This window comes from Phocoena phocoena, chromosome 2 (assembly GCF_963924675.1).
Source record: "Phocoena phocoena chromosome 2, mPhoPho1.1, whole genome shotgun sequence".
Taxonomy (NCBI): domain Eukaryota; kingdom Metazoa; phylum Chordata; class Mammalia; order Artiodactyla; family Phocoenidae; genus Phocoena; species Phocoena phocoena.
The window spans coordinates 28,154,804-28,179,108 of record NC_089220.1 but is presented as its reverse complement, the minus strand read 5'-3'; the positions used below and the strand labels follow the sequence as shown (position 1 = coordinate 28,179,108).

Genomic DNA, 24,305 nt, shown 5'->3' with positions numbered 1-24,305 from the left:
TAGTTCAGGAATTTGGGACTGGCTTAATTTGACAGTTCTGGCTCAGGGTCTCTCATGATACTGTAGTCAAGATGCAGGCTGGGGCTGCAGTCATCTGAAGGCTCAGATAAGGCTGAGGACCCATCTCCAAGATGGTTCACTCAATGGTTGGCAAGCTGATCTTGGCTGTTGGAAGAAAGTCTCAGTTGCCTCCCACATGGACTCTCTATAGAGCCTTAAATGTCTTCACAATGTGCTGGCTGGCTTCCTCCAGAGTGGGCAATCCAAGAGAGAGCAATGCAGAAGCAGCAATGCTTTGTATGGCCCTTCAGGTCATACACTATCATTTTCCCTGTATTCCATTGGTCATACAGACCAATGCTGATGAAATGTGCCAAGAGGACTATACAAGGGCACAAATACTAGGAGGTGAGGATGAATGGGGCCATCTTGGAGGCTGGCCACTGCCAGTTATAACCAGTATTTGTATAGTATTTTGTATTCAGCTTTTTCTTTCCAGTTTATATACATCCCTATTAACACAACTTACATACTTCTTGCTTTAGAAACTATGTTATTCCAATGATATTAACTCTTTTTAATAAATTTATTTATTTATCTATGTTTTATTTTTGGCTGTGTTGGGTCTTCGTTGCTGTGTGCGGGCTTTCTCTAGTTGCGATGAGCAGGGGCTACTCTTCATTGTGGTGCACGGGTTTCTCATTACGGTGGCTTCTCTTTGTTGCATAGCACAGGCTCTAGGCGTGCAGGCTTCAGGAGTTGTGGCTCACGGGTTCTAGAGTGCAGGCTCAGTAGTTGTGGCACACGGGGTTAGTTGCTCCACGGCATGTGGGATCTTCCCAGACCAGGGCTCGAACCCGTGTTCCCTGCATTGGCAGGCACAACTACTGAGCCTGTGCTCTAGAGCCTGCGAGCCACAACTACTGAGCCCGCGTGCCACAACTACTGCAGCCCACATGCCTAGAGCCTGTGCTCCACAACGAAGAGAAGCCACCACAATGAGAAGCCTGCACATCGCGACAAAGAGTAGCCCCCGCTTGCTGCAACTAAAGAAAGCCCGCACACAGCAACGAAGACCCAAAGCAGCCAATAAATAAATAAATAAAAATAATTAATACTTAGGTACTGAAGAGATATTTGGTAGCAAGGGATAAGACTGACAACTGGCACAGATTTGAAAACCACTGAAAAATTTTATAACAAGCATTTTTCAAATATTAACTAGATAAAAAAAGGTTTATTAAAAAAACCAACTTTTATTAGATTGTTGCCAAGGAGCTATAATAAGACCTGTGAGCACGGAAACTACAGGGGAGAGATAGAACAGAAAAAAGAATTTCCCAATAATATGAGTTGTCTCATGTTGGTGGGGAGAGGAGAATTCTTGACCCAAGGGCTCAGCCCAAATCTGATCACATTGTCCAAGTGGATTCACAAATCAGAAGGGTGGTTGCATGAGATTTCTTTCAAGGTCCCTTCAACACTAAGATCAAATACTCTCTCAATAAAGGAATTGGAATTGGTAGTTACCAACAAATATAAACAGATTACTTCTTTCAGTACTTTATTCCACTTTAATAAAATCATTAGACATATGTCAAGAAGGCCCACTCTGTACAATGAACCATCTGAGTCTTATACTGAAATGAGGTCAGGCAGTGCATGATTTCATTGTTCATTGTTTCAGGCCTGACTTAGCTACAATAATGACCGCATAGGGAAGCTGTTGCTACTGCTGTCTCACTTTCCTCACAAGTCACAAGGCCTTTTCTTCCCTATTCATTAAAAGTAGAAAGTCCTTTAGGTGAAAGATACTATTAATCAGGAGGGGATTAATATTGCCCCAATGAGCAAATATAATGAAAATCTAAGGTGATAAACTATCTCTGCCTCCAAACCCATATCCACCATGGGAGGCACTTATTTGCAGAAGAGGAATTGCAAGGATCAGTGCCATGTGTCACTGTTTATACTGGAGTTTGTGGGAAGAGAAGTGAAAACATATTTTCCCTTTCTTGTTATCAACTGAAAAACAGCTACTCCTTCAAACATGTTGAATCAGTACGAAAAACCTGAGAAAGGCAAATATTACAATGATACCTCATGTATAAAGCAAGGAATAGGGGTGCCATATAAGTACATTTCCTCAAATGTGCCTTTTTAAAAAAACATTTATTTATTTATTTATTTAGGCTGCATCAGGTCTTAGTTGCGGCACGCAGGATCTTCATTGCTGCACGTGGGATCTTTTAGTTGAGGCATGCGGACTCTTAGTTGCGGCATGTATGTGGGATCTAGTTCCCCGACCAGGGATCGAACCTGGGTCCCCTGCATTGGGAGCGCCGAGTCTTACCCACTGGATCACCAGGGAAGTCCCTCAAAGATGTCTTTACAATATTTCTTCTCTAAATACTATAACATTTTTATTTTAATAGTGTTTGGTAAAAATGTTTCTAAAGTGACATATTTAATTTATGGTTCAGAGTTATGATTATGATCATCAGCTATATTTTTCTGTAAACTTGGGATGCCTTCAGGGACTATAGGTCTGTAGGACTGTTTGCCCTTCTGCCAACTAATAGTCGCAGATTGCTATGCTTTTTGAGCCAGTTTTCCTTGACATCATACTATCTATTATCGCTGATCAGTGTTGTCATGTGCCTGACTCCTTCAATAAGATGCCATCATCTAATTTTAAAAAATCTTTTGTGGGATATGAACCAGAGAGCCATAATCATTAGACTTTTATGTCAACTTACACAAATGAGGGCCTCTCCAACATATAAGGGTTGTGGAATCTGTGACAGCTTTTACTGGCTCATTGATCCCTTTCCATTTACTATCAGCTCTCAGCTAGGAATAAGAAAGCATAAATCTGACCTATGGAAAAGTAGGGTATTACTTTATATAGGTTACTTACCAATATCTTCTTTTCCTTCTAGGCTTTCCGCTTTGTTTCCTTCAACTAATGTATCACTTTTTCAACCTATAGAAGATGGACATGGATACTCATAAGACCAAAGTTCCCTTTTTTTCTCTCTTGTCAGTATGCCTATTTTTGATTCAATTATCTCTTTTTGCATTTCTGTTTCCAATCTATTCAGGCTCTGGAAAGCAGATCACCAAGTTAATCTCCTGACTTGTAGTCTAGTACTCTTGGGCTCTTTCTCCTCTTTCACAATTTCTTTTCAAACTACAACTGCAGCCATTCTAATAAAATCACTTGTTTACAAAATCAGCAATAACAAGGGGAGGCAAGGCCCACTCCCTCTGAAAGCTAGAGTACATTACTGTGTACATGTATGTGTGCACATGTATTGGGGGGCAGGGATTAAAGAGCTAATCCATAAACAAAGTACACTTTGTGAGGTCTTTTTTTGGCTGTGAAGAGCTCAAATACCAGTTGTGTGTTCCACAACGTGCTCGAGAGTGGTACTATTACATAATGAGTATGTGGTTAAAAGGGCCTAAGCCAATCCCAGTCCTAGGTACATATCCACAAGATTAAAAACAGGGACTCAAATAGATATTTCTATACCAATGTTCACTACAGCATTATTCACAACAGTCAGATTTGGAAAAAGCCCAAGTGTCCATCAACAGATGCACAGATAAACAATATAGTATACACAAATACAATGGAATATTCTTTAGCTACAAAAAAGAAGTTCTGATACATGCTACGACATTGATGAACCTTGAAAATGTTATGCTAAGACACACACAAAAAATATGATTCCACTTACATGAAATATCTAGAATAAGCAAATTCAGAGACAGAAAGTAGAGTTTACCGGGGGTTGGGATGAGGGGAGAATGGAAGTTATTGCTTAACAGGTCCACAGTTCTTGTTTGGGGTGATGAAAAAGTTTTGCAAATAGATAGTAGTGATAGTTGTACAACACTGAGTATGTAATTAATACCACTGAATTGTATACTTAGAATGGTTAAAATGACAATTTTTATGTTATATATATTTTACCACAGTTAAAACAATTTTTTCTTTAAAAGCAGAGGGAACCAAGCACTGCAAACATAAGATCATAAGAGGAAAAACTTTGGCTACTATCTCAACAGAGCAACAGTTATGACAATGTTCATCCCTGAACTACCTCATGAGCCAATTATGACTTAAATTCTGAAGGGTGGTACTGATACTCAGAAAACGTCTTTGAGCATCTGAGTTTATATAGTATCTTCTATTCTCCCAGAAAGAGAAAGTTAAATTTACCAATGCAACATAAACCTGAAAATTATACATTTAAGAGAGGATGTGAACAATGTTATAAATTCTAACTATAGGGCCTCCAAAGCAAACATTTTCAAGAAAGGTCTTCTTACATTTTGTTTACAACTTCAGTGCTTCTCCAGGTATTCCCTTGGTATTCTAGGATAGAATGAGTGGTATCTACCCCTAAGCATGCAATCTTGACAACATTTCTATTAAACTTTCCTTTTAAAAACACTTATATTGTATACATGCCAATACACTGTACTCAAAACAAGAGACACCTCAAACTGGCATCTCCAAACATCTCCCTTCCTCCATGCCCCTGCCCCATACACAGAGGGTTAAATGGATTCTCTAATTTCCTGTCTTTGTTAATGGCACCACAAACTTCCTAATTCACAGCTCAAAATCTTCATCATCTTTGAATTCTCCTCTCTCATGCCCAATCTCTTATCAAGGATTGAAGATTTTTGCTTTGCAATATCTTTCCCATCTCCTTCTTCCCTCCTAGCTTCTTGCTGATATCTAAAGTCTGGCCTTTATTACTTCAGACTTGGACTGCTATAGCCTCTTAACTGGTCTTCCAGTCACCAATGTCTCTCTTCTCAAACCCATACGCTACCGTCTTCCTAAATACTACTTTCATCGTTTTCTCACTAGACTGTAACCCATATCGTGGCAGGGATTCATTCATCTCTGAGAACATTGCATAGCCAGGCATATGCAATGGTTAGTTAATTCATCAATGTCTGTTGAATGAATTAATGAATATATAAGTCACATCACTTTCCTTCTGAAAACTTTCATCAATTTCCCACCGTCCATAACAGAAGTTATGAACTCAAATACTGGAATACCTACTGGGGCCAGGCAGAAAATGTAAGTAAGTAAAGGTGTGTGTAATCAACAGGAAGTTGTGGGGACTGTGTAAACTGGAAAGCACATGTCCCATCTTGTCCCATCTAAAGGGTAAGCTGCTTGCTGTTCCCACAAATTGCTGCCATGATGAAATACAAGCTCAGTATTGCCAGGTCTTCTGATTTTTGAAAATAAGCTAAAAGCACAGATTTCTATGTAGAATCTGGTTTTTAAAATAGTGACAACTAATTCCATTAAAAAAACAAAACTCAAAAAACCACCATGCAGGCCAAACAAAACATATCTATGGGCCAAATCCAGCTCTCAAGTTTCAAGTTGGTGACTCTGCTCTGTAGGATTAAAAGACAAACTTCTTGCCTAACATTCTAAGTCCTTCTAAGGGACTTCTAAGTCCCAGGCTACCTTAACCAAAGTTTTTTGCCCACTACTTTCATACAAAAACCTTTGCTCTAAGCACACATCAGAGCCACCTGGAGGGCTTGTTAAAACATGGATTGCTGGGGGACTTCCCTGGTGGTCCAGTGGCTAAGACTCTGCACTCCCAATGCAGGGGGCCCAGGTTCAATCCCTGGTCAGGGAACTAGATCCCACATGCCGCCAAGTAAAGATTCTGCACACGGCAACGAAGATCCCACGTGCTGCAACTAAGACCCGGCACAGCCAAATAAATAAATAAATATTTAAAAACAACCAAAAAACATAGATTGCTGGGCTTCACTGTCAGCATTTCCAATTCAATAGGTCTCAAGTTGGGACTGAGAATCTGCATTTCTAACAAGTTACCAGATGATGCTGATACTATTGGTGCGTGGACCACACTTCGGGAACCGTTACTCTAGTTAAATTACTCCTTGTCTCAAGCACACGCTGATTTTGCTCATTTGTTCTACCTTCCCAGAAAGCCTTCCCTTTTACTTTCAGCCTACCTCCTCCTGTGAACTTTCTGACAGTCTTTCATGCCTCCAAATTCCTGTAGCACGTAGGGTCCATACCATCTCTGCTTTATCCATCACTGCTTGGTGAATTTTATTGTTAACTGTTTGTGCATAGCTTCCAATGAGGAAGCTATGTATTGTATATTCTCAGAGGTCAATGTCCAGGTCAGCACGTTATACACCTGACTGTAAGCCACTTGAAGGCAGGGCCCTGTCTTGTCTCCCACTGTACCCCTCAAGCTATCAGAGCCTGGTATTCAGTTGGTACTGTACCTACTAAACACTTCTTAAATGAATGAACATTTGACAGATCCATGAAATGAAAAGTGCAGATAAGCAGGTTTGAAATTTGGGTATATGACTTTTTTTTTTCTCTATAATTTATTTATTATTTATTTGGCTGCGTCAGGTCTTAGTTGCAGCACACAGGATCTTTGCTGCAGCGCAGGCTCTTCGTTGCAGCATGCGGGATTCTCTCTAGTTGCGGCACAGGGTCTCCAGAGCACGTGGGCTCAGTAGTTGTGGTGCATGGGCTTAGCTGCCTTGCAGCACGTGGGATCTTAGTTCCCTGACCAGGGATCAAACCCACATCCCCTGCATTGGAATGCAGATTCTTAACCACTGGACCACCAGGGAAGTTCCGGTATATAACTTTTCTTAAAGAACTGACTTTAAGTGGGGGGGAAAGCAGTGGGGGGTGGTGGGATGAATTGGGAGATTGGGATTGACATGTATACACTGATATGTATAAAATGGATGACTAATGAGAACCTGCTGTAGAAAAAAATAAATTAAATTCAAAAAAAAAACACCTGACTTTAAGTCCTGTGTAATGGTTTTGTCAGAAAGGACAACTAATAAAAATTGAATATTTTGCAAATAAACTGCCAATAGACAATAATCTGTGGTAACAGATTCTGTATATAAATAAAACAGTGAATGTTAAACTGATTTGAAAATTTATAAGATTATATCCTTTATCTCCAGGATGCCTTATCCTCTGTAGGGATGTGAACTAGTCATTATATGGTTAGGGGAACCACTGACTGAAACCGCCCACCCTGGCCAGGCACCACAGTAACCATTTGCATGAGTTATCTTGTGACAGGAGGTCCTGGTAAGGAATGTGGAACTAACAAGCCACCACAAACTGGAAGGATTCGGGAAGAGTCAAAAGAAGAGAGGAAACATGAGTCCATATGTCCTACCAACCTCCCAGAATCCTCCTCACTGGAATCCATCTTGGCTGAGTGATGCGTGTGCCACCAGGAAGGACGCTGAGTCAGAGTGATTGGCCAGAGACAACCCAGAAACTAACCCCATTACCATAAAACCTGAGACTGCGAGCCACGTGGCACAGCAGTTTTCTTGGGTTCCCTTACCCTCCTGCTCTCCACCCGGGTGCCCCTTCCAAATAAATCTCTTGCTTTGGCAGCACGTATGTCTCCTCAGACAATTCATTTCTGAGTGTTAGACAAGAGCCCACTCTTGGGCCCTGGAAGGCATCCCCCTTCCTGCAACAATATCACAAGATGATAGCTATTTAATAGAATTCTATATTTGTACCACATGTAATGAAAAAGTAGGATGAAAGTAACTCTCCATGATATTCAGAAATATTGATCAGTCTCCTTCAGATGACAATAAATGCATCCAAGATTCTAAAGGGTGTGTGAAAACAAAATCCAAAACTGTTCACTTGGTCTCTTCTACTTATAAAACAGCATCAGCTATCAGGCAACTTCAAGGATGATTTATGAGTAGAAACTCGGTCTCCAAGCTAAACCAGAATAAAGTCACAGATGACTTCAGAGAGTAAACCCAATTCTGGAACTACTGGAAGAAAAAATTAGAAATAATATGCATTTTGAGATATAATCCTAAGTTCTTATTTGGCTTTTTGAGCAACTCCGCACTTGATGGTATTACAGTCAATGGGACAAGAGAAAAGTTAACATCTTTTGGCAAAGGCAGAAAATCCAATTCAGGAAAACAAAACAAAACAAAACCAACCCAGGAGCAAATGAAGTACATTTACAGCTTTAGAACTACCATACGACCCAGCAATCCCACTACTGGGCATATACCCTGAGAAAACCATATTTCAAAAAGAGTCATGTACCAAAATGTTCATTGCAGCTCTATTTACAATAGTCAGGACATGGAAGCAACCTAAGTGTCCATCAACAGATGAATGAATAAAGAAGATGTGGCACATATATACAATGGAATATTACTCAGCCATAAAAAGAAATGAAATTGAGTTATTTGTAGTGAGGTGGATGGACCTAGAGTCTGTCATACAGAGTGAAGTAAGTCAGAAAGAGAAAAACAAATACTGTATGCTAACACATATATATGGAATCTAAAAAACAAACAAACAAACAAAATAGTCTTGAAGAACCTAGGGGCAAGACGGGAATAAAGACACAGACCTACTAGAGAATGGACTTGAGGATATGGGGAGGAGGAAGGGTAAGCTGGGACAAAGTGAGAGAGTGGCATGGACATATATACACTACCAAACGTAAAATAGATAGCTAGTGAGAAGCAGCCGCATAGCACAGGGAGATCAGCTCGGTGCTTTGTGACCACCTAGAAGGGTGGGATAGGGAAGGTGGGAGGGAGGGAGATGCAAGAGGGAAGAGATATGGGGACATATGTATATGCATAACTGATTCACTGTGTTATAAAGCAGAAACTAACACACCATTGTAAAGCAATTACACTCCAATAAGATGTTAAAAAAAAAAAAAAAGATAGCAGAGGTGTAACCTCACATCCAGATACTTGCCCTACCTACCAGGACCATAATGATCTTGTCTGCATGAGGATTCAGCCGAGACACTCCACATTTCTATGCTGACCAGGAACCATGCAAACTGGGCAAAAAAAGAATTACAAAACCAAGTCAACAAAACACTAAGTGCTTATCCCAAGTTTTAAACGCATTAGCATTCTAAACAATAAAACAAAGCATGGGACTTCCCTGGTGGCACAGGGGTTAAGAATCCGCCTGCCAATGCAGGGGACACGGGTTCGAGCCCTGGTCGGGGAAGATCCCACATGCTGCAGAGTAACTAAAGCCCATGCGCCACAACTACTGAGCCTGAGCTCTAGAGCCCATGCTCTGCAATGAGAAGCCACCACAGTGAGAAGCCCATGAACCACAAGGAAGAGTAGCCCCTGCTCGCCACAACTAGAGAAAGCCCGCACACAGCAAGGAAGCCCTAACACAGCCAAAAATAAATAAAATAAAACAAAGCAAATTTATTCAGCGAAATAAACTTCATAGTAAAACTACCTACAAGAAAGTATGAAAGGAAATGCTACCAGATGAATTGCTAAATAGCAACTTCCTACTCTACTATCTGTACCATTGGATGTTTTTTACAAACATATGACTGAATAATAACATCCAGTTCTTTGGCAGAGATGTGGAGGTTCAGAAGACTACAGATTCTAGACCTACATCTACTACAGTGTGAATCTGGGCATTTCTCTTAGTCGTATTCAAGTTACAACAGCTTTAACTACAAAATCAAACTTAAAGTCAATAAAAATATGCTGTATAATAAAATAACTATAATGTACATGTAAGTAAAGTATTATGCATATTTATTAAGAAATAATCTTGTTACTGTCAAATTTTCATGTTTATAAATGAGCCTACAGACAACAAAATTTTGGACTTTCATATTCACAGTAACCAATTTTTTAGAATGAATTCCAAATGTCAAGCCTCTGACAGAAGATGCCCTACCCTCTTTTTTCTGTAAGTTATCAATAGGGTGCATGTTCAGAACCTTAGACACATAAAATCAATAACTTTATAGCTTCTATATGAGAATAAACCTCTTCAATGTTTAATTCCACCATGGGCTCATGGAAATGTGACATGCAAATAGAGGGGGGAAAAGCACCAGAAGAGGGTAAGCCACTACCATGCAAGCAGATGGTATGGCTAAAAAGATTTCCAGCGCTCATTAATATTAACACCAATCAGCATGTTCCCCCTAACCACTGAATTCAGAAACAGAAACGACGTTAAGTGGAAAAAAAAGGGGCGGGGTTTGCATCAGAAACCTCTGGAAAGGGTGTAGGGATTAAGTTCTCCTTAGCGAAATGGAGAAGGAAGATGTACAATGAAGTTTTTAAAGAAATTTAAAATTCAATTTGAAAGGGAGAATAACGCACAGCAGAGCTTCAATCACAAGTTTTCTGTTGTCCCGGCACCTAGAATTCCCTGTCTTCCTCAGTAACTCCCGGACTAACTCACTGAATGAAGGCGGAAGCACAGAGCTCCTCCTCCGAAAAAGGCGAACAGTACCTTTCAGTACTACTCCTTTTCACTGGCGTGCTGGGGGGGGGGGGGGGGGGGGGGGGGCGGAGGGGGGCACCAAACCAAAACCAAAACGCACCAAAATGCATGAGCTTTCAACTTTACGCGACTCGCAGAAAAAAAAGAGGACTGCGAACGCAAGAGCTTATTAGCAAATGGGAATCCGGGGCTGGCCCTGGGCGGGCAGCGCCGGCCACGACAGTACAGAACGGGACCGAGGGCCTGACCCCAGCACACCCCTCTTCAAGGACTCTCCACGAGGCCCCGGAGCTCTCCCAACCCAGGGGGCAGCCCTTCTCTCCCCGCCAGGCTTTCCGACGCCAGCAGGCGCTGCCCGCCTCACCCCCAGCCCCCCTCAGAGGAGTCCTCAACTGCCTCACCAAAAAATGTTTGGCCTGGGAAGCCCGTTGGCTGCGCCATCCCTTACAGAATTAGCAAGAGTTAAAAGCCAGGAGCGGGAGAAGGAAACCCAAAGAGTCGGGGGCAGCTTCGGGAGAGGCGGAGCAGGGACAAGAGCGAGGCTGCCACGGCCACGGTGGCTGCAGCACGAGGGAAGGAGAGCACGCACAGGCGAGACGCGAAACGCTGCAAACCCGGCGGGAGCGGCGCTCTGACGACCGCGGCGCGCCGGCCGGACCCGACGCGAAGCCAAGCCTCCTTAGCGGAGAGCGCCCCCACCGTCGCGCAGCCAACCGGGGTTGGCCCCCGCCGCCCTCCCAGCCCCGGCCTCCGGCTGGCTCAGGTATGTCCGCTCTCGCACACTCACCGCGCGCGCGCGCGCCTCCACGGGGCAGCCGCCCGCTGCCCTCGGCGCGACCTCCGCCCCGCCCCCTGCGCCCGGCCAGTGGACTGGGCCCCGCGGGGCGGTGTCGGGGCTACGTCACGGGCGCTTGCGCTCTCTGAGCGCCGGCAGCGGCCCGCGCGGATAGTTACGGGCTCAGTGTGCCGGTTGTCCTTGGAGACGGGGCGGGGCCTGGGCGGCGCAGAGAGGCGCCAACGGCAGCGGGGCCCCTGGAGAAGCCAAGATGCCGTCGAAGGGAAAGGACGAAAAGAAAGGGATGGGTAAAGGTAAAGGCAAAGACAAAGGCGAAGTCAAGAAGAAGAAGTAAGGAGAAGCCACCCTGGGGTCCCTGCTCCCTGGGCCTACCCTCCCGGGATTCTCAGGGGCGGGCCAACTGGCGCCCTCCCGCCTCCCCTCCTGTACCCTCCTCTCTCCCCGCTTCTGAGGACAGCCCCCATTGTTCAGATATTACCAAAATGCACGCCAAACCATACTACTTCAACTAAGACAAGAGTGTGAGGCTTGGGACCCTGAAGTAACTTAGATACAGCCCCTGTCTATGTGTAATGCGCTAACGAACGAGGAGGAGGCAGATAAGTTCCCAAAGAACAGAAGTAACATAGGACCGAATGAGGTTAAGTGCCAGTGGAGGGAAAAAGAATAGAGAATGCGGAGGAAGTGTTAGTTCTGACCCCAGAAGTGAAGGTCAGGATAACATGTTTTAGGATATCGAAGATCCTCTAGGCCTGTGCTGTCCAATAGGGTAGTCACCGGTCACGTGTGTCCATTAAAATTAGTTAAAATTAAATAAAATTAAAAATTCAGATCCTCATTTGTATTGGCTACATTGCATGTCCTCAGTAGGCACATGTGGCTAGTAGTGGTGACTGTATTGGACAGCCCAGATACAGAGCGTTAACACCATCACAGAACGTTCTGTTGGACGGCATTGCTCTAGACCAGTGGTTCTCTGCCTGGGGTGATTTTTGGCTACCAGGAGACGTTTGTTAATATCTGGAGACATTTTTGGTTGTCACATCTGGGGACCTCTAGTGGATAAGAGACAAAGGATGCTGTTAAATATCTTACACTGCACAGGACAACCCCCAGCCCCACTCTAAACAAAGAATCGTGTAGCTCAGAATATTCGTAGTTGGGAAGCCCTGCTCAAGGCTTTAAGCTTCTCTAGAATAGGCACTGAGCATTATTCACAGTATCTCCAGCACCTAGAAGAGACCCTGGATCATAGCAGATGCTTAATATTTGTTAAATAAACAAATTAAGGTGTCTGTGTATGCTTCAACTTGGATCTCCCCCCTCCCCCCCGCACAAGAACTATGCTCTGGTGCTCTGGGTTCATTATTTTTTGCCTGTAGCCTGATCGATCTCAGCTATGTGGTTGAGATGATCGTGGACATCCAAAGGATCTCTGGGTGATTGAAGTAGTTCCTTGGGCTTTTTTCAAGGATTCCTTTTGGTTCAAAGGAAAACAGAAAGGATTTGACCAATTCAGGTAATTATTCATGTTTCCGCAAAGTGATCAGAATTTCTGAAGTGGATAGTATTGCGCTAGCACTAAAGCTTTGCAGGCTTGGAGTTGCTGCTAGATTGCCACTAAACCTATTACATGACCCTAGTGGTTCCTAGACACATTGGAGTCATACACATTGTCCAACAACACTATATATGGGACCACAAGGAAATCCTTGCATAGTTTATAAAGTAACTTGTTTTAAGAGAGTAATGCATGCTCAATACAGAAAGTTTAGGAAACATAGAAAGTCAAACAGAAAACAAAACCACCTGTAGTCCCATCATCCAAAGATAACCACTACTATCATTTTGGAATATTCTTTTTCTTCTTTATAAAATGATAGCCCAATATACAAATTTATTTGTAGCTTTTTTCCCCCAATGTATTATATAAGTATTCTTCTACAGTGTGATTTTTTAAAAAGTATAACTGTGTAGTTAGTCTAGCCTTTTTTAGAAGTGCCAAGGGCATATCACATTCCTGGAACTCACTAGCATGTTTTCTATTTTTGACCATGCAGCTGCAGTGCACATATCAACAATGAGAAACACTGAGGCTAACAGACCATATATATTTCTTATTAACTCATTTATCCAACAGTATTTGCTCATATGTGCTAGGCAAATGCCAAGCAAAACAAATAACAATAAAGAGAAAGGTGTAATACTAATGTAGTAGAGAAATAGTTATATGCTGTCAATGTCCTCTTCCTGTGCAGGAAGATGATAAAAGTTGAGGAATCTGCCATGGAGAGAGCCAAGGCCAATGCCTCCCTTTGGGAGGCCAGGCTGGAAGTCACAGAACTCTCTAGGATTGAGTATCGTGATACTTCCCAGAGACTGGCAAAATGTAATGAAGAATTAAAGAAACAGCAGTATAGAATGGAGAAAGACACAATGTCTGTATTGAACTACCTGAAGAAACAGGATCAGGAGAAAGATAATCTGGTAGGTAGGTAGAAACCCTCCTGAGCCTTAGTAACTACCTCTGCGGTTATACTGGTGTGTTATATATTTCAAGGATTTTAATTCCTGGAAATCTCATCACATAGTTAAGACACTTCAATTGACTTTATCTCTCCTTGAAGCAACATGTTATTTCAGAATGGCTTTACTGTCAGAATTGACGCTTTCTTATTTTCAGCCTTGTCCCATGTTTTCTTGCCTGAAACAAAGGTTGATGATCCTAAGAGAATATTATGATCAACTTTATTTTAAAAACAAGAGCATGATATATGACCTATATATATATTTTATGATACTGATAACTACCTAAGTAATTAATGATCTGTAACGCAATTCAACGATAATCTGTGATCACATGATTATGAACCCAGCAAGTTGAATCTCTTCTTTTTGGCTTGTTGAATCTTGAATTTATCTTATTGAACTTTGTTGAAACGTTGGGAGTAGAGCTATCATTTTAGATCTGGGAAAAAAGGGGAAGGGAACTAATATTTTGGGGCCCCTGTTTGTGCCAGGCACTATACTAAGTACTTTACCTCTGCTATGTCATTTAGTCCTTTTAATAACCCCCTGTAGCTACAAATTGTCATTCCCACTTTACAGAAAAAGAAATTGACTCTCAGGACAGGTAACTTGCCTGAAGTCACACAGCTAGTGGGTGGAACTTAGGTGTGACTTAAATTCTTCTCTTTCCCATCTGCTTCTATGAGTCCCATGGATGCCCAAGGAAATTTACACCATGCTTCATTCCTGTGTATGTTTTTGTATTTTTACTATTTATGTATTATACATCCACAAATAATACATATTATAGTCTTGTTTTAAAATTTATATTAGTAGTGTCATATTGTACATATCTTTTGCAACTTATCTTTTTTTTTTTGCGGTACGCGGGCCTCTCACTGCTGTGGTCTCTCCCGCTGTGGAGCACAGGCTCCGGACACGGAGGCTCAGCAGCCATGGCTCACAGGCCCAGCCGCTCCGCGGCATGTGGGATCCTCCCAGACCGGGGCACAAACCCGCGTCCCCTGCATCGGCAGGCAGACTCTCAACCACTGTGGCACCAGGGAAGCCCGCAACTTATCTTTTTTATAAAACATGTTTTGTGGTATATTTACAAAAATCGCATGATTCAGTTCATTGTTAAGAAGTTGATAATGAGCATGCTTTATTTTTTCATTCATTATTAACTGCTTTATAATATTACATCAAATAAATAAATAAACCAAAATTTATTTGTTCATACCACCCTATGGGTCAGTTAGACTCCATTTTTTCATTATTACAAATAGACCTTCAGTAAACATTCTTGTGTATGTCTGCTTGTGCCCATGTGTGAGAGTTTCTCTAGAGTAGACACTTAGGATTTAAATTGCTATATTATGAGGTATGAATAATTTCAACTTCACAAGGGTTTAAATTGAACTCCAAAGAGGTTATACCAATTTATACTTTCAAAAGTAATGTATTAAAGTGAGTTCCCATTTATCCACATTTTTGTGAACACTTGATATATATATTTTTTAATTTATTTATTTTATTTTATTTTATTTATTTTTGGCTGCATTGGGTCTTCGTCACTGCATGTGGGCTTTCTCTAGTTGTGGCGAGCAGGGGCTACTCTTTGTTGTGGTGTGCGGGCTTCTTATTGCGGTGGCTTCTCTTGTTGCAGAGCACGGGCTCTAGGCGCGCGGGCTTCAGTAGTTGTGGCACGTGGGCTCAGTAGTTGTGGCTCGCGGGCTCTAGAGCACAGGCTCAGTAGTTGTGGCACATGGGCTTAGTTGCCCCGTGGCATGTGGGATCTTCCCGGACCAGGGCTCGAACCCATGTCCCCTGCGTTGGCAGGCGAATTCTTAACCACTGTGCCACCAGGGAAGCCCAAAACATTTGATATTATACTTAATAATTTTTGCTCAATTTTATGTGTATAAATTGGTATGTCACTTTAATTTGTATTTTTCTGATTACTAGTCGCTTGAGCATCTTTTATATGTTCCTTAACCCATTTTTTATTGTTTTTATGTGTTTGCTTCAGTATACATATTGGAGTGATGCAGATGCAAATTCTGCATCATAAGGATGACATGCAAATTCATGAATCATTCCATATGTTTTTTCAAATGCCACATTTTCAGGGAGACCCTTGCTCACTACCCTGTTTAAAATTAAAACCATCTCCCTTATTTTATTTTCTTGGTAATATGTATTACCTTTTGTCATACTATATGCATGTTACTTATGTATTTATTTGCTCTTTTCCTGATTAGAATGAAACCACACAGAAGTAAAGAATTGGGGGCCTTTTAAAATTGTCGTTGAGTGCTGTATCTCCAGCATCTAGTATGGGCCTGGCACATAGTAGGCACTCATTAAAATATTTTTGCATGTGTGAATGAATGGCTTGTGATTGCACTGATACTTTGAAAAAGTTAATAGAAATCAAAACTAAGATCAAGATGATATTGGAAGCATATCAGAGAAATCGGACAACTGAACATTTGTGTGGATTTTGTGTGTTTTTTTAAATAAAGTAATTTTTTTGTACATTACTTTTTTTAACCCTCTTTCCTAGGCGACTTCTATTTTTAAAATTACTCTTTGAATAGTATGCATTATTAAAATTGTCTGCTATAAAGTATTATTCTAAAATAAGCCTTTAGGCCAGCCATGCAAATAATTTTCAAAATTCATTATATAGAAGCTTTGTGGTCTGCGTTAGCTAATTGATATTGGTCTGCATTTATCGGTGTCACTGGTATTTCCTGATTTTCATCTGCCTCCATGTATCAAAGACCAGCATCTGGCTGTAGCAAATACATAATTTTCTCACAATCATAGATACCCATTAAAACCAAAGAAACTACTTTGGGAGGAAGAAGTAGAATAGATTCAATATACCCTGGTCAATTAGCTCTCTTAGAGTTTTGTTACTCATTCTACTATATCCTAGAAATGTGTTATTTGCTTAAACTTTATTTAAACTGTTTATAGTCTTCATGTTAATTTTAGAAATATTAGAAGTGAAGTGTGTTTTGAAAACTATTATATCTTGGACAAAATTAGGAGATTTCACTTACGGGTTTTGGTATTTAAGGCTTTGTTCAATCAATACAAAATAAATCTAATTATATTTTACACCTGTCCTACATAACTGAGGACTGTCTCAATTTATTTTAACACATTTTCAGGGTTTCCTTAAACTATTCTAAGATTATTTACGACAGTATTTCACTTCAGTATCTTCTGATTCTATAACCACGTCAAGAAATTTTTAGTTTAAAAAGCTACTCAGATTTCCTACTAAAACATACCAGCATCCTTGGAGAAATGATTGATTCTAAGACTGGAGCAGGGAGAGTGAAAAATGAATTTGAACTAAAAAATGAATTTGGAATATCTTGTGACAGGAAGTCAGTAAAAAAAAATTAAAGGACATGGCAGGTAGATTGAAGGGGCTCCCACTGACCAAATCTGGGACATTCAAAATAAATAATGACAGTAATAAATTATAACTGAATAAAATGAGTCCATGAGTGCATACAACTAATAGATAAACACATACATTAATAAATAAGGGAGAGGGACTTCCCTGGTGGCGCAGTGGTTAGGAATCTTCCTGCCAATGCAGGGGACACAGGTTTGAGCCCTGGTCTGGGAAGACCCCACATGCCATGGAGCAACTAATCCCGTGTGCCACAACTACTGAACCTGCGCTCTAGAGCCCGCGAGCCACAACTACTGAGCCCGTGCACCTAGAGCCTGTGCTCTGCAACAAGAGAAGCCACCGCAATGAGAAGCCCGTGCACTGCAACGAAGAGCAGCCCCCACTCACCACAACTAGAGAAAGCCTGCTCGCAGCAACGAAGACCCAACACGGCCAAAAATAAATAAATAAATAAATTTATTTATTTAAATAAATAAGGGAGAATAGAAAGTTTTTCCTTATAGTGGAATGCAGTAAATTATTAAATTTCCATGGAATGATGGAATTAGAAAAGTCACCATTTGGCTTCAGAGTAATAATTGATTCAGTCAAGAACAACAGTGGATGCTAAAACTAGTGGGTGACATTTTGATGAGCAGAGGATATTTGCATAGTCTCAAAATATCTTCCCCCAAAATACTTAATAATTACAAAAGGAAAAATAGTAACTTTTAAGTGGAGAAACCTGGCAGACACAATCTTAACCAGTTGATTACAATTAACGTCAGTCACTTCATGACGTGATGCAGTGACAAGGATACATCATCACTTAGGCAGTGTATGCCTGCCAAAAGGGCATAACCTGAATCTTCTCATGAAGAAACATCAGACAACTCCAACCCTGGCCAGTAGTTTTCAAAAACTTTGATATCATAAAAGACAAAGGCTGAGAAACTGCCCCAGATTAAAGAGAGTAGGATATATGACAACTAGGTGTAATCATAATCAGGGATTACATCCTGGACCAGGAAAAGGAAAGTTACAATAAAAGGACACCATTGGGACAACTGATGGCAAAATTTGAACATGGACTATAGATTAAGTAATAGTATTTTATCAATGTTAAATTTCCCAATTTTGATCATTGTACTGTGCTTCTAAGAGATTGTCCTTTTTCTTAGGAAATTCATACTGAAATATTTAGGGGTACAGGGGTATGATGTCCTAGACTTATTTTCACATGTTCCAGAAAAAACAGTTTCAAACATCTGTATCATATATACATATATTTAGATCTATCATAGAGGGAAAGCAAATGTGGCAAAATTGGGTGGAGAGTATATGAGAATTCTTTGTACTGTTCTTGAAACTTTTCTTTAAAAAAATCCTCATTTAAAAGAAGTGCAAATCAAAACTCCAGGTCATCACTTCACACCCATTAAGATGGCTACTATCAGAAAAACAAGGGACTTCCCTGGTGATCCAGTGGTTAAGACTTCACCTTCCAATGCAGGGGGTGCGGGTTCAATCCCTGGTCGGGGAGCTAAGATCCCACGTGCCTCAGGGCCAAAAAACCAAAACAGAAGACAGAAAAAACAGCAAGTGTTGCTGAGGATGTAGATAAATTGGAATCCTTGTGCACCGTTGGTGGGAGTGTGAAATGGCGTAGCCATTATGGAAAACAGTACAGAGGTTCCTCAAAAAATTAAAAATAAAATTATCATATGATCCAACAATCTCACTTTGGGGTACATTTCCAAGAGAATTTAAAGCAGGATCTTGAAGAGACAATTGCACACCCATGTTTTTGAAACATTATTCATATAAACATTATTCACATAAACATTATTCACATTCATATAGTCGAGATGTGGAAACAACCCAAATGTCTGTTGATGGATGAGTGAATAAAATGTGTTATACACATACAATGGAATATTATGCAGCTTTAAAAAAAAGAAGGAAATCTTGTCATATGCTACAACGTAGACGAACCTCAAGGCCATTATGCTAAGTGACATAAGCCAGTTACAAAAGGACAAATACTGTATGATTCCACTCATATGAAGTGTATGTGGACAGGGAATGTTACCCGACATTCCAGTAAACAATGAACGTTGCCCACTATTCCAGTTCTATAAGGATCAAGCCATCAGCCATTGCAGCCCCTTACCCCTACCCACCACCTACCTCCCCCCATGGTGCGTCCTGAAGGGAGTTCAGGATGGAGAAAAACAGGAAGCCTTCTGTGCTTCGGATACTGACCCTAGATGGTTAAGATGCATATCTAAGGAGTAATTACAAGCCCAGATGTTGCATCTTCCCTTATATAGAAAAGCACTAAAGTCATTAACTTGAAATGCCCATTCCTTGTGATTAGTACTAATCTTTTGATGTCTGACTACATGTTTTTTTTCCAGCAAGAAACTCCTGTATATCCTGGCTCCTCTCTTACCTCTTCTGAGCAGTTCCTCAGAGCTCTCTGAGAGGCTGTTTCCCAGGCTATAGCCCTCAGTATAATCCTAGAATAAAACTTAATTCACAACTTTCAGGCTGTGTGGTTTTTCTTCAGTGGACATATCTGAAGTAGTCAGAATCATAGAAACAATGCAGAAAGGCTAGGGGGAGGGAAGAGAAGGAATTAGTGTCTCATGAACATAGAGTTTCTGTTGTGCAAGATGAAAAATTTCCAGAGATCTGCTGTACAACGATGTGAATAGATACTTAAAAATGGTTAAGATCGTAAATTCAATGTTGTGTTTTTTACCACACACACACACACATGTTACCCAGGCAATTGTGATGATAGCCAAGTTTTGGAAGCTGGCAATAGCAAGTTAACAGGGTGGATTATGTCCTCTATTCTCTTCTTTCCACGTCTCCAACCCTACTGGTTTTAATATCATGTGAAAACTAGACTACTTAATTAAGTTAGGATGCAGAGTAATTTCTTTACCTTCCTCTGTATTTCCATTTTCTACAGATTGAAAAACTGAAACAGCAATTGAATGAAACTAAGGAAAAAGCCCAAGAAGAGAAGGAAAAATTGGTATGTACATTGGTGGTCACTTACTGGTGGTCAGGTTTCTGGCAAGTTCAGATATTTAAGACACAAGGAGAACAAGTGAGTAGATCCTTTGAGCAGTTCAGTGACCTTAAAGCCCACACACTTGATTGTACAGAAGCTCAAAAATAACATAAAATTTTGTTATTGTAGAAAACCATCTGGTAGTAGTGGTATTTACTGATCTTGAGCTCTAGGGCTTGCTTTTCAGTGGACAGAGCTAGGAAATATATAGTTTTTGCAGATTAAAATATATCATAAGCCCATACTAATACTTTAAATTCAGATGCAGGAGTACAGGATTTTTACTTAACTTTATCTGTGTCTCCTTTCTTCCTCACCAAAAACCGTGGTTCTTCATGATACCAGTATAATTGTGTATTTTCTTCAAACCTTAATACATCAATAGGCACAGAATACTAATATTAATACTACCACCAACATAAATTAGTGGATACAGTTTAAGATTTGGGGGGGACACTTTTCCCCTTAGGATATATACTGATAGGGATCTACAATCAAATTGACAAGGTTTAAAAATGATTTGAAATAATTCCTTCCTGTGAGGATATGCCACCAACTCAACAACACATTTTGCTTTTGATTTTTAGGAGTTGCTTTATAAAGTTTAATTTAATGTACAATTATGTAACTATAATTATGTAAAATATTTATATGGTTCCAAAGTAAAATCTATCAAACATGGTATATTCTGAGAAATCAAACTTCTATCCATGTCTCCACAATATACCAGAGTATATCGTCAAAATGGATTTTTGTCAACATAGGTAAGAAATGATATTTCAGTGTAATTCAATTTGCATTTCTTTTTTTCTTTTTTTACCTTTTAGATTTTTATTAGTAGTTCTCTCTGAAGAATCAAAATAGTTAGCAAATTACTTTAGATTCATCAAGACTGTATATCCTTAGTATTTAGATCTTTAATGATGTACAACATAATACAAAACAAACCAAAGAGACTGATTTCTATGACTAGGTGTTATTCATTGTGTCATCCTAGAGCAAGGGGCTGGAGGGAGAGGCTGTTCTCCAGGGATAACTGAGGGGGAGTGAGTGCTGGGTGACTAAATCACAGCCTCTTTCTTCCCCACTTGATGTGCTGGGAAGGGGCCAATGATTTCTTGGGCCAATGATTTCTTAAACTGACAACTGTTTTCTAGAGCAGGGGGCTCTAAAATCTGGGGTAGCAGAAGACTGTGGTCCAAACCAGGCCAAAAGAAACAGGCTGGGGCAGGGAAGTATGGTAACTGCCTGGCAGAAAAGGCAAACTCAGGGCCCCAAGGGGAAAAGGGCATTCTTTGCACCTCAGAGACACTGCAGAACCAGTGTAACACTAAGTGACGTCGTTAAAAGGGGAAAAAAACAAAACCCTGGAAGAACCTTTCAGTTGCACTCAACTTGGATTAGAGGTCAGTCCACCCTTGCAGAGAAGGGAAACATCTAGCCCCAAAGTAGCACTGAGTCTGGCCCTCCCACCTCCTTCTCCCCAATTCCTTTTGGCAGCTGGACCAGGTTTCAGCTGAAGCCATACAGACCCCAGAAAGACCAGAGAAGTCTCTCTGGATGGCCAAGGTGAGAAGGACACTTCTCAGAATACAAATACTTTTACTATGGAAGGAGCCAGGACAGTTCTGGGGGCATTTGCATGCCCAAATCTTCCTCATTTTCTCCCCAGCTCAGGACCTAGGCTCATAGAGACTTGGCAAGCACAGCCTCTACACCTGACCTTCCACCCCCAAAAGAAAATCCGGAAGTGTGCCCCTTCGTCCCCACAGGTTGTCTCCTCAGGGCCTTCGGCAACGGGGGCTCCGTGGCAGGGCCTAGGCAGGGCCTGGTCTCAGCTGGCTCCCGCCCGAGCCATGAGGTCTTCCAAAGCATTGTCCTGGTTATTGTTGTGTAATAGCAGAACTTCCTTAATATCTTTCAGTTCAAAGCCCATTTCCTTAAATTTGCTCATTAACTGAAGGAACTCCATCATCTTTTCCTCTGAACACTGCTGCATTTCCAGAGCCTCTTCCACTAAAAGAGGGTCAAAGCCCTTCTCACAGAGCTGTCCATGTGCAAAGAGATAGTCGAGAATCTGCTCAATATTCTCTCCTTTCTTCTTCATGGCTTTCAAGACATACTCATATGAGTAGCCCATGTTGATCACCGTCTCCACACATTGCCGCTCACTGGGGGACAGCATCTGCAGTTCAGAATAAGCCTGGGGACAGCTGGGAGTGTTGGGCACTTGTGACACTGAGGAATTAGGAGGTGTGACCGTGGGACAGGTATTTGGAGGTGATGATTCTTCTATGCACACAGACAAGACAGAGAGGGAAGGCATCTGGGAATGGTTCAGGGTTGGCGCCTCTGTGCCACTGTCCAAGTTCAAAGCTGAAAGCCCAAGAGTATGATGCCCATTGAGCTCACTGGCATTGCTTTGGGTGGAAGTCTTTAGGGAATTCTGGAACGTGCCACTGCGGAGGCAGTATGTGCTGTGGAAAGTGCTTGCCATCATGGCTGTCTTCTGACTGCTGTCATCAGAGTCAGGTTTGGGGAAGGACAGGGACTTGATATTGCTTACTGCAGGGATGGGGGGAGGGACACTTTGGAAGACAGCGACATCTTTTCACAGTTGCCCAACTGTGGTAAGGTTATAAAGCCACTGGGTTTGTGAAGAGGCTTGAAATCTAGGGTTGCCTGCTCCAGGGATGCCAGGACCTCCTCATCCTGTAACACAGACCCAGAGCCACCTCTAGGCAAGTTGCTGTTCAATAACTGGGCCATAATGGGTCCACTGGTTCCTACCAGAATGTTTCTCAGCTCTTCCTTCTCATCAATAGTTTTTAACTCCAGATTATCAAACGGGTCTTCTTCACACTCAAAGTCAGCAGGATTGAAATCTGCCTTTGTGTGGGGTGGGCTGAGAACTTCCTGTCTTGTGGCACTGCTGATGACCCGAGTCGGGGTGAGGATGCTGTTGTGCTGTAAGCTGGCAAGGATGGGATTGATAGGAGGTGGCATTGTGGCTGTACTGTGAGTCTTGGAGAAGCTCATTTTGCTGTCACCCTCTGGGCCACTCTTAGAATTCACTTTAGCTTCTGCTTCCTCAGCCTTGTGCTCTGCTTCCCACTGGGCTCCCTGGATTTTCTTAATATCTTCAGCCCACTCAATGGTTTTCTTTTCCAAAGACAAGCCATTCTGTACTCCTCTGACAACCTGCAAACAGTCAGGCAAGGAGAAGCCAATAGGTAGACCAACTTTAGCTGGTGTTTTGAATTTGTCTTCTATCTTAAATGGGATATCATCAAGGTCACTGAAAGTCCCATGAAAATCTGCACCCAACTTCTTAGAAGCCATTTAGAATGAGAACGCTGCCACCGCTGTCCCAGAAGCGGAAAGGTGCTGCCACCGACCGGCCTCCCAGGGTCTGTCCCCGCTGAGCTCCTGATGGCCCCTAGGGAGAGCGAACACCACCACCTTCAACTCTGCCCTACCCAGGCCAGGCCGTCACCGTCACCATAGCCACCGCCAGGGCCACAGCTGCCATGGTGAAGCCCCACTTCCCTCCTCCTTCCTGCATTTCTCTTATTATGAGCTAGGTTGAGCATTTTTTCATGTGGTTGAGAGTCATTTGTATTTCTTTTGATAGCCCTTGTTCATGTTTTAATTGTGTTATTGGGCCTTTTTCTCCTCTATTTCCCTCTTTTTTTTTCCTTACCCTCTACTTCTCTTCCCTTTCTCCTCCTCTCTTTTTTTTTTTTTTTGCGGTACGCGGGCCTCCCACTGCTGTGGCCTCTCTCCCGTTGTGGAGCACAGGCTCCGGACGCGCAGGCTCAGCAGCCCTGGCTCACGGGCCCAGTCGCTCCGCGGCATGTGGGATCCTCCCGGACCGGGGCACGAACCCGCGTCCCCTGCATCGGCAGGCGGACTCTCAACCACTGCGCCACCAGGGAAGCCCTCCTCCTCTCTTTTTTCTCCTTCTGTCTTCCCCTTTCCTTCCTCCTTTTCCACCTTCTTCCTTCTTTATTTATAAGAGATATTGGCCCTCCCTTTGTCTCTTAGCTTACTAATTTTAATTTAGGCTCAGGGATGTTACTTAGTTTTCTTACAGGTTAAAGATTTGTTCAGTCTTCTCATACCT

General features: G+C 41.8%; 1 protein-coding gene, 1 non-coding gene and 1 pseudogene across 2 annotated transcripts in view; 2 read left to right on the top strand and 1 right to left on the bottom strand.

Moving 5' to 3' along the window:
• Positions 1–5,617: 5,617 nt before the first annotated feature.
• Positions 5,618–5,690, top strand: TRNAG-CCC (transfer RNA glycine (anticodon CCC)). The gene has a single exon. It is a non-coding gene; the product is annotated as a tRNA-Gly (tRNA).
• A 5,722-nt stretch (positions 5,691–11,412) lies between these two features.
• Positions 11,413–24,305, top strand: part of BBOF1 (basal body orientation factor 1) — a 34,126-nt gene continuing 21,233 nt past the window's right edge. The window contains exons 1-3 of the mRNA XM_065871650.1: positions 11,413–11,478; positions 13,425–13,649; positions 20,075–20,140. Coding sequence (XP_065727722.1) covers positions 11,413–11,478; positions 13,425–13,649; positions 20,075–20,140 — 357 coding nt within the window. The remainder of the gene's footprint in view (positions 11,479–13,424; positions 13,650–20,074; positions 20,141–24,305) is intronic.
• LOC136118905 (ubiquitin-associated protein 1 pseudogene) lies at positions 22,014–23,521 on the bottom strand (annotated as a pseudogene).